Source organism: Impatiens glandulifera, chromosome 5 (assembly GCF_907164915.1).
Source record: "Impatiens glandulifera chromosome 5, dImpGla2.1, whole genome shotgun sequence".
Classification (NCBI taxonomy): Eukaryota; Viridiplantae; Streptophyta; class Magnoliopsida; order Ericales; family Balsaminaceae; genus Impatiens; species Impatiens glandulifera.
In genome coordinates this window covers 1,984,721-1,994,521 of record NC_061866.1, presented here as the reverse complement: position 1 = coordinate 1,994,521, position 9,801 = coordinate 1,984,721, and the positions used below count along the sequence as shown (strand labels likewise).

Genomic DNA, 9,801 nt, shown 5'->3' with positions numbered 1-9,801 from the left:
TATCATTATATATTAATTTCTGAAGTGTTTTTATCAAAAAGTATATATTCCAAATCACCACCGCTCAATAATTTTTTAAATAAACCAAAATTTATTTAAATAATCCCAAATTAAACAACTTTTAGAATTTTTTATTCAAAATTTATATATCTCATCATATCTATTTTTAACTATTAAATTACTTAATTTATTAATTAAATTTCTTTTTTTATAAAATATTTCGTTTTTTTTACAATAATTCAACCAATTAAATACTCAATTAACTTACAATAATATTTTCTTAAAACTCAAGCCTTGTTCCGTGTGAATTATTTTAATAACTCCAACTAAATAAACATCATTTCACTCCATTTTTATTTATCACATCACTCAAATTATTAACTAAAATATTATTTTTTTTTAAAAAATTATTAATTTTATTTTATTTATACATATAAATACTTTTTAAATATTTTTACCAAAAATAATCATTAAATTCTCAAAATTATCCAACATCGTTCTTTTTTTCTCCCTTTATTCAAATAACCCAATCCGAACAAACTCTTAAAAACAACATCAAACAAGTCCTTGTCATGGGATTGTTGGTATGATTACACACTATTTTATTGAAATAATTTATTTTCTCGTGACAAAAAAAAGTTGACCCAAACAATAATTCTAGCAACTATAGTGTTGGTTTGATATTGGATTCTTTTACAATTTTTAATCAAAATCCAGTATTTTATATACTTTCACCTCACTCATTTCATTCACTAAAATATCAAAATATTCTTTACTTCATTTTTTTATTAAAGGATAAATTACTCATTTCATTCACTAAAATATCAAAATACTTTTACTTAATTCTTTTATTAAAGGATAAAATTATCGTTAAAACTTAAAAAACTAGTTTTTTTAAAACAATTATAACAAAGTATTTACCTAAAAAACCCAACAAAAATCAAGATAAAATAAGCTCTAAAACTGAGAAATAGAGGGTCTGATCGACTCGGGTAGCTACTTAACATAATATGATACATCTACTACGTGGCAAACCCACATTGGATCGAACATACCAGTACAAACCTAACCGCAATTCATGATCCCCTACTCCTCATCATCACTCATGATCATCTTTCCCTATAAAATTCAATCCCCATTACATACCCATAATTATCCTCAAGCTTAGCTTTGAACCTCGATCTTTCTCTCTACCTACAAATTAACAATAACACAAATGGGTAACGCAGATGATGATCACATGTACACATCATCATCAATGAAAGCAGCAGATGGAACGCACAAAGTGGCGATGCCGCCGCCACAGGCGTTTGTGAAATCGCTGAAGAACACTCTTAAAGAGACCTTCTTCCCCGACGATCCACTCCGGCAGTTTAAAGGACAGCCGGGATCTAGAAGGTTCGTATTGGGTTTACAATACGTACTGCCCATACTTGAGTGGGGCCCACGTTACACTCTGGAATTCCTTAAAGCTGACCTCATCGCCGGAATCACCATCGCCAGTCTCGCCATCCCTCAGGGCATCAGCTACGCCAAACTTGCTAACCTACCTCCCATTCTTGGCCTCTGTAAGTACAATCATACTTTTTCAATCATTTATCTATAATATTACATTTTTTTTAAATTAAAAAAAAAAAAAAAACACTCCGGTCACATGACGTCATCACAATTATATCATATGTGGGATGGTTTCCAACGTTAATAGACCGACATCCTACGACCGCTTACCCAACCTGAATTTTTTTTTTTTTTTTTTTTTATAAAATCTTAGCTTGTTTAGATTGGAATTATTTATATAATTTAGAGTGAAAAAATATAAAGATAGTGGATGATTTTGAGAAGTTGATAATTATTTATAGATAAAAATAGATATTGTTATATATAAATAAAATAAAAAATAATAATTTAAAATAACAAATATTTTTTTATTTTAATTATTAAATAAAGTGATATAGATGAATGAAAAAAAAATGAGATGCTATTGAGTGATTTGAGATTTTGAATTATTTAAATAATTCAAATAAATTCTTAGTTTTTTAAAGTTGATTAATTATTTTTTTTTTGAAAAATTAATCACTCCATTGTATATATATATATTTGATTAGTTGGTACTCAAAATTATTTATAAAAGAAAATAGTTTAATTGATTTTAAAATAAATTGTGTATAGATATGTTCTAAATAAATTCATTTCATTACATTACCGCAATTATAATTTGTGATTTGGGTCTTTTGATGATAATTTTTAGATTCGAGTTTTGTGCCACCTTTAATATACGCAATGATGGGAAGTTCGAGAGATTTAGCGGTTGGAACGGTAGCGGTGGCTTCTCTTCTAACCGCATCAATGCTCGGAGGAGCAGTGAATGCGAGCGAGAACCCGAAGCTTTATCTTCATCTGGCTTTCACGGCCACTTTCTTTGCCGGACTCTTACAAGCCGGACTCGGAATCTTAAGGTCTTTTCTAATCATAGAGAAGATTTATAACCAGAGAAATTAATTATAACAATAATAATATAATCAAGAAGAAGACAAACTAAAATGAGTTGATAACGTGAACTATTAACATATGTCCTTAGTTTAAAAAGTAATGAAAATTAAATTATTTTTTAAGTGATAGGAATTTGATTTAAAAAAGCTTTTGGACTTGAATTATTTGACAACTTTTTCATCCTACTTTTTTTAAATTATCAAATCATTTAATTTAAAACATATATATTTGATGTAGGCTAGGATTTATAGTAGATTTCTTGTCACACGCGACAATAGTGGGGTTCATGGGAGGAGCCGCGACCGTGGTGTGTCTACAGCAATTGAAAGGCATATTAGGTTTGGACCATTTCACTCACGCCACCGATCTCGTCTCGGTTATGCGCTCAGTCTTCACCCAAACTCATCAGGTTATTTTTTTTTCTATAACTTATAATTAATTAACGCAATAAGTAAATATATATATGTCTTATTGTGGATTAATTATTTATAGTGGCGATGGGAAAGCGCGGTTCTTGGATTTTGCTTCTTATTCTATTTACTCTTAGCAAGATGCCTTGTAAGTGAAAATTTAATCAAATAGATCGATATGATTTCATATATATTAATCTAGCTTTGTAATTTAATCAAAATGTAGAGCAAAAAGAAGCCGAATCTTTTCTGGATATCGGCTATGGCGCCATTAACATCGGTTATTTTTGGGAGCCTTCTTGTTTATTTCACCCACGCCGAAAAACATGGTGTTCAAGTGGTAAATTAACTCTCAATCTCACTTTTTTTTTACTTATAAAGTAGAATAATTTAAACTGTAAATTTTTTATCAAAATTATATTTAAGATAATTAAATTTTGAGTAACAAATATAATTAGACAGATAATGAATCATATAATTTAGGGATGGATGGAAAAGGTTATTAATTACTATATAAGGGGAATATATTATTTTTTTTGGGTGAAGTTTTGTGATAATAATGAAGGTGAGAATGGACGGCCGTGATTTACGCACAACAGATATGATTTGATCAGATCAAATGCGAATCAGAATCCTTATCCTCTTACCTCACAGTAGAAAGACCAGTTCTTTGACTTGTTGTGGACTTGTGGGTCCCATCTTCATCATTTTATGTTTTTAACCATTAAAATTTTATAAAAAAATAAAAAAAATTAATTAATAAATTTAATATTTAATGATATTATTTAAAATTAATATATTATAAAACAAGTTATTGAACAATTTGAAAATATTAAAAAAAAAAAAGGTCTTGATCAACTTCTCTTAGTTTGGTTTGAAAATGATCTCATATACAAAGGTGTTTCTATAAATTTTAGTTATCTTCTAATATAATATATGTTTATTTTTTAATTTAGGAAGGTGAGAATTAAATTTTTCACGTTTCTGTTATATGGGTTAACCTAAATAATTAGCTAAATATTAAGTTTGATTATAATTAAAAACACCTTAATTAAAAAGAAATGAGTTTGTAGTATTAATAATAATAATAATGTTTTTTCAGATAGGACAACTAAAGAAGGGGATAAATCCACCGTCAATAATGGATCTCTCATTCGGATCACCCTATCTTCCCACCGCCATCAAAACGGGCATTGTCACGGGTGTAATTGCTCTTGCAGTAAGGCCCACTTTATTACTACTTTAAAAAAAATAGTAAAAAAAAAAGTAAATAATATTTTTTTAACTTTTTACAGGAAGGAATTGCTGTGGGAAGAAGTTTTGCAATGTTTAAAAATTACCATATTGATGGTAACAAAGAAATGATAGCTTTTGGTATGATGAATATTGTTGGTTCATGCACTTCTTGTTACCTTACAACCGGTCCTTTTTCAAGGTCGGCTGTTAACTTTAACGCTGGTTGCAAAACCGCGGTTTCCAACATTGTCATGGCTATTGCGGTTATGATCACTCTTCTCTTTTTAACTCCTCTTTTTCACTACACACCTCTCGTGGTTCTCTCGTCCATTATTATATCTGCCATGCTCGGTTTAATCGATTATGAAGCCGCTATCCACCTTTGGCATGTTGATAAGTTTGATTTCCTCGTATGCATGGCCGCGTATGTAGGAGTGGTCTTTGGTAGCGTTGAATTGGGACTTGTTATCGCGGTACGAACTAAGGAAAATCATTATTGTTTTTTTAACTCGAATGATTGAATTAAATTGACTTGAGTAATTGATTATTGTTTGCAGGTCGGTTTGTCTGTTCTTAGAGTAATATTGTTTATTGCAAGGCCGAGAACAATGGTATTGGGCAATGTTCCTGATTCTATGATTTATCGGAGCGTCGATCAGTATCCCGAAGTCAATAGTGTTCCGGGAGTTCTCATACTTCAAATCGATGCTCCTATTTATTTCGCAAATTCAAGCTATCTACGAGAAAGGTATTGAAAAAATAAAGAGGAAAAACTATCTAACTTTGTTTTCAAACGAGATAAAAAGAACCTATTGACGGTTTCTCAAATAGATTTGAATTATGATCTATAGAGAATCCTTATTTTCTTTTAAAAAAGTTCCATTTTGTTAAAATTTTTTTAACAAAACCAATCATTTTGATAGAAAAAGTTGATCAAAAAATCACTATTTTGGTCCAATTTTTACCTAAAAATATTTCATCAATTTCAATCACATCTTTCATACAAAATGAAAACAAAATAACTCACACTTTTTACTTTAATACTGGTCTAAATGAAGTATTTACCAAAAAAAAATGTTTTCAAATAAATTTATCCACGGTCGAACAAACATATTGACAACGTGAATCTTGTTTTCTAGGTTATCGAGATGGATCAATGAGGAGGAAGACAAGATTCAATCCTCGGGTGAAACTAGCTTACAATACGTTATACTCAACATGGGCGGTAAAAATCTTAACACTAGTTTTTTGTTCTTCTAATTTCTCGAGTAAAAAAATCCTGTTTAATATTCGGTTTTTCGGGAATTGCAGCTGTGGGTAATATTGATACAAGTGGGATTAGCATGTTTGAGGAGCTAAAGAAGACAACAGATAGAAGAGGCATCCAGGTAAGTAGAAATTATGATTTTTTTCTATTGATAAAGAGCTGAAAAAGTGTTAGTTATATTTATTGATGAATATTTGTGAATAATAATGGCAGCTTGTGCTAGCCAATCCAGGAGGGGAGGTGATGAAGAAGCTGAACAAGGCTAAGTTTATAGACTCATTGGGACATGAATGGATTTATCTTACGGTTGGAGAAGCCGCGAGGGCTTGTAATTTCATGCTTCATTCGTCGAAAGCTAAAAAGGCGACTGAAAATGATAACATTGTTTAACGATAATAATCTGATTTTGTTTATGGAAATAACAAGCTATCCATTTTCATGTTTAATAACTTTCCCAGTAATGAAAATGGAGAAGAACTTAAAAACTTAATACCTTAACCTCTAGTTGGTGGCTGGACGCATGCACAGAACGACGTCTTCTTCTTCTGGCTAGTCGAGGTTCTTCCGCCGAGATAATCCTTAAGAAGAACCCTTCTCTTCACCTCCATCATCCTTGTTTTTCCTCCTCGGTTCTCCCTTCTTTCGTCGAGTTTAAGCAGAATGAACTGTAGTTTCTGCACTTCTAACTGAAGCTGCCCAATTTTCTCTGATAATTTTCTCGATCTTTCTGGGATTCGTGTTCTCCTTATATCCTTGCTCTGATCAACGCTAGATTTCCCACCTTCGCTCGAGAAGGAGTATCTCTGTTCTATAACTTCCATCATATTGCTGTTTTGATCGAGAAACATTAAAACTGCTGCCTCTGCTTCTTCAATCTGTTCTTTCAACATCTCCCATTCTGAATTAGTGGCTTGTAGTATCTTTTGGCTGTTCTTGTCTGTCATTGTCTCCATTTTTCTCTTCAAATCCTCTACTGTTATATGGAGATTTCCTAATTTCTGAGCGTCTGAATCCAGCCTGTCGAGAATCTTCCGTTTGTGTATTTCACGACGGGAGCTCGAGAATCTTCTAGACAGTTCCTTATCCAGCAGCGTTGATTCTTCCGACGTCGGATGCTCTTCCTCCCTTTTCTTGGTGGAGCAGGAGGATAATAATGGCTTGTTTGGTTTTGAGGCGACTTTGAGATCGAAAGTGGTGTTCCATGATTCGATCATCTGACTATCGATCACGACGTACTCCTTTTTGCTTAGACCACGGGGCGAACATCTGGATACGCGATCGAGCATTATGTCTTTTGACAGTAGAAGACCGTTTTCGGGTGTTGAGATATCAGAGACGGGAACAAACATCGGTTTTTGTTGTTTTAAACCGTTTTTCGAACTCAACTGTCCAACCTGCCTCATTGCTGCCTCAAGTTTGGCATTGGCATCCATGGTTTTGTGAAATGCAAGGCTTTCCATTTCCACTACAGATTCCTGGATTGCTTTAACCCTCCATTGTAGGTCTTCAAGATCGTCCCTTGGATCTTCGCTTCTCGATGAACATGAACCAGATGGCTGAAAGAAAGTTGTAAACAAGAAATATTTATCGATTTGCATGAATATGAAGGAAGAAAAACAGGGGATTATTTACCTTTTTTCCCTGAAGGGTAATACTTTCCAAGGAAACTATAGCATCCTTCAAGGAAGCTATGGCCGGAGTATATCTTTTACTTTCATCTTCCAAAATGGTTATTCTTTCTTTAAGAAGCGCTGTCTCTGTAAATTTGGAAGTAACTTCACAATCTAGACGGGTACATGTTTCAGTAAGCTCGCGAATCTTTTCTTGCATGAAAGTTTGAGAGATAGATCCCACTTGTAGTTCTTCAAACGAAGATGAGCAAACAGTCTCCCATAGCTTACTTTCATTTTTGAATTTCTGAACGTTAGAGCATAAAGCTTCTTCCTTTTTCTTGCATCTATGAAGTTCAGATTCAAGCTTCGAGTTGGTTTCAGAAAGGAAGTCGTTATTTCTAGATAGTTCGAGAAGCTTCTTGTTCTGATCATCCACCGTCTGCTCCAAGACAGTTATTCTGCATTCTGCTTCAGAAATCTTCATTTCCTTTTGACAGTTTTGAGCTTCTGATTCTTGCAACTTCCTGCCTGTGCTTCTTAGCATGTCGTCGAGTGCTGAAGTAACTGCTTGAAAGCTCTCCATATGAACCTTTGAAAGACTGGATTCCTTTTGTTCCAGTTTAGCCTTTAACAGTTCATGCTTTTCGAATAGATCGGAAAGGGAATTTTGCAGAAACGCGTTTCCATCGTTCGATGCCTGAAGTTGAGTCATTAGAGTAGCGTTTTCAGCAAGAAGAGTTGATTTCTCCTCTTGAAGAGATTGAAAGGAACCTTCCATTTTCTTTACACTTAGTTCTACAAGCAAATTCTCAAGAACAGAGTTTTTCTCAAGGAATGCAACTTTTTCTCTTCTTTCCCTCTCGAAGCTTTCCTTCAGATTCTTGTTCTCGTCTTGCAAATGGGCCATTAGTGTTTGCAGAGCTCTTTCGGTTTCTTTCCAATGAGTTCCTTCCTTTTCTTCTTCTTGGGTTAAGTTTGCAAGAGCTAACTTCAACAATTCAACTTCCTTTTCCGCGTTTTCAGCTCTTTCGTGGAGTTTTTTGGCATCATCCTCGGCTAACACTAATTTACACTCGAGAACAGCGATCTTCTCCAAAGAACCCTCATACTGAACGAGGGCTGCATCCTTTTCAGATTCTAAAGTAACGAGGTCTCGTTTCATTCCCACCACTTTCGTTTCGAATTCAATCGCCCTGTTGTTTGCGTCTCTAGCCTCTTCATTCGAACGAGAGATCAATTCAGCTAGATTCGATATCCTTTCGAGACAATGCTGGTACTGCAGTAGATTCTCATCCTTTTCATCTTGTAATTTGGAGAGAATTTCACGAAGAATCTGAAGTTCTACTTCAGCTTTACTAGCTCTTTCGTTAAGATCCCTCGAATCCTCTTGTGAAGAAGAGAAGTTGGATTCTAGCCTCGACAGTCTTTCAATTGTCTGGTTGTAACGAGCTTGGCCTGTCTCCTTTTCAGCTTCTAACTTGGAAAGTGACTGTTTAAATGTTTCAATCTCCTTTTCAATCTTTCTCATTCCTTCAAACTCAGAATTCGACATGGTCTTTTCGTTCAGTTTTTCGAATTCTTCTGAAAGAACCAATGGAAGTTGGTCTGGAAAAGCAGCAGCTATGTTATGTGCTTGACGAATAGCTAGGTCATATCGTTCTGCTAAAGCTCGATAAGCTCTATAGAATTCTTCAACTAGTTTCATAAGCTCAGGACGCTTCTGGTAATACATCTCAGCTCTTCTAGCAAATGAATCTGCATCTTCCTCAATAAGCTTGATCATAGCTTTCACTTTCACATCCATATCTGTTAAACACAAGATCTATGAACAATTTTGTTACAGTTAAAGAAATCCATGAAGAAAATGATAATAACGTACCGGTAAGATTGTCCTGTAGCCATTTAGAGTTCTTAGGGCTTATATGACTATCCCACCACCATGAATACAAACGTCTAGAATCTTCGTCAGACATTGTTGCCATTGAAATGCTGGAAACCTAACTCAACACTAGTAAAAAGAAGAAGAAGAAGAAGAAGAAGGAAATTTATCGAATGATGAAGAAATTACCATGAATAGAAATAGGAACAATAATCTGTACACAAGATGCTGTAAATCATGAGTTGGAAATTTGTCAATCAGATTACATTAATGAAAACTACTACTATTACTACAACTAGAGTGAATAATCAAGAGAAATCTCGCGCGATTATAGCGGAAGAGTGAGAATACCATAAAAAGAAATTGAGACGAATTCTAGCGATGTTAAGATCAAAACAAGCGGTAAATTATACCTTACATGATGATTTCTTCTTCTTCTTCTTTGATTCTTCAGAGATGAAAGAAGTATAAGAGAAAGATCATGAGTATTGGATGCTATTCCTTCCTTCCTGCATTCTGCAGCTTTACTTTTCCACCATTTTCTCTCTCTGTATTGTTTTATGCTTTTTGGTCTTTAAGCAGAGTTGCAGAGAGGACTGTTGAGAAAGAAGAGTTTTAGCAACGGGAAAAGAAACTAAAATAAAATAAGGAGAAATTAAATAAAATTAATTAAACATGTTATTTTAAAGAAATATTATATATTACTCGGTTCTTCCGTTTCAACTTAAAACGCTTTCCGATGATAAAATTGAACTGGTAGTATTTTTGTTTCTTAAACTAACTCTTTATCAGTTTCACAAAACATTTTCAGACAATAAAATTGTACTCGTGACATTTTGATATTTTAAAACATTATTATCGTTATTCCAATTATCTAATTCATGTTTTAATTTTAAATTTTAATTT

General features: G+C 33.4%; 2 protein-coding genes across 3 annotated transcripts; one reads left to right on the top strand and one right to left on the bottom strand.

Moving 5' to 3' along the window:
- The first annotated feature begins 1,160 nt into the window (after positions 1–1,160).
- Positions 1,161–5,876, top strand: LOC124938792 (sulfate transporter 3.1-like). The gene is made up of 11 exons (XM_047479300.1): positions 1,161–1,568; positions 2,249–2,456; positions 2,728–2,899; positions 2,983–3,048; positions 3,127–3,240; positions 4,003–4,119; positions 4,196–4,609; positions 4,694–4,884; positions 5,276–5,361; positions 5,448–5,524; positions 5,617–5,876. Exons 1-11 carry the CDS (start codon positions 1,217–1,219, stop codon positions 5,791–5,793), a joined length of 1,974 nt encoding a protein of 657 aa, XP_047335256.1. The 5' UTR covers positions 1,161–1,216; the 3' UTR covers positions 5,794–5,876.
- LOC124938789 (protein NETWORKED 1C-like) lies at positions 5,754–9,464 on the bottom strand. 2 transcript variants are annotated; one of them, XM_047479298.1, is made up of 4 exons: positions 9,309–9,464; positions 8,896–9,024; positions 7,036–8,822; positions 5,754–6,959 (listed from the first exon to the last, which is right to left on the bottom strand). In XM_047479298.1, exons 2-4 carry the CDS (start codon positions 8,996–8,998, stop codon positions 5,898–5,900), a joined length of 2,952 nt encoding a protein of 983 aa, XP_047335254.1. In that variant the 5' UTR covers positions 8,999–9,024; positions 9,309–9,464; the 3' UTR covers positions 5,754–5,897. The 2 variants fall into 2 exon arrangements, with proteins under 2 accessions (XP_047335254.1, XP_047335255.1); XM_047479299.1 differs by having other exon boundaries at positions 9,314–9,464.
- Between the last annotated feature and the right edge of the window lie 337 nt (positions 9,465–9,801).

Excerpts from the sequence above, each read along its gene's own strand:
- LOC124938792 (XM_047479300.1), top strand. The coding sequence starts at position 1,217 with ATGGGTAACGCAGATGATGATCACATGTACACATCATCATCAATGAAA. Across the intron at positions 2,457-2,727 it reads GCCGGACTCGGAATCTTAAG|GCTAGGATTTATAGTAGATT; the intron begins GTCTTTTCTAAT and ends TATTTGATGTAG. Across the intron at positions 4,120-4,195 it reads CGGGTGTAATTGCTCTTGCA|GAAGGAATTGCTGTGGGAAG; the intron begins GTAAGGCCCACT and ends AACTTTTTACAG.
- LOC124938789 (XM_047479298.1), bottom strand. The coding sequence starts at position 8,998 with ATGGCAACAATGTCTGACGAAGATTCTAGACGTTTGTATTCATGGTGG. Across the intron at positions 8,823-8,895 it reads GCTACAGGACAATCTTACCG|ATATGGATGTGAAAGTGAAA; the intron begins GTACGTTATTAT and ends TGTGTTTAACAG. Across the intron at positions 6,960-7,035 it reads TTACCCTTCAGGGAAAAAAG|CCATCTGGTTCATGTTCATC; the intron begins GTAAATAATCCC and ends ACTTTCTTTCAG.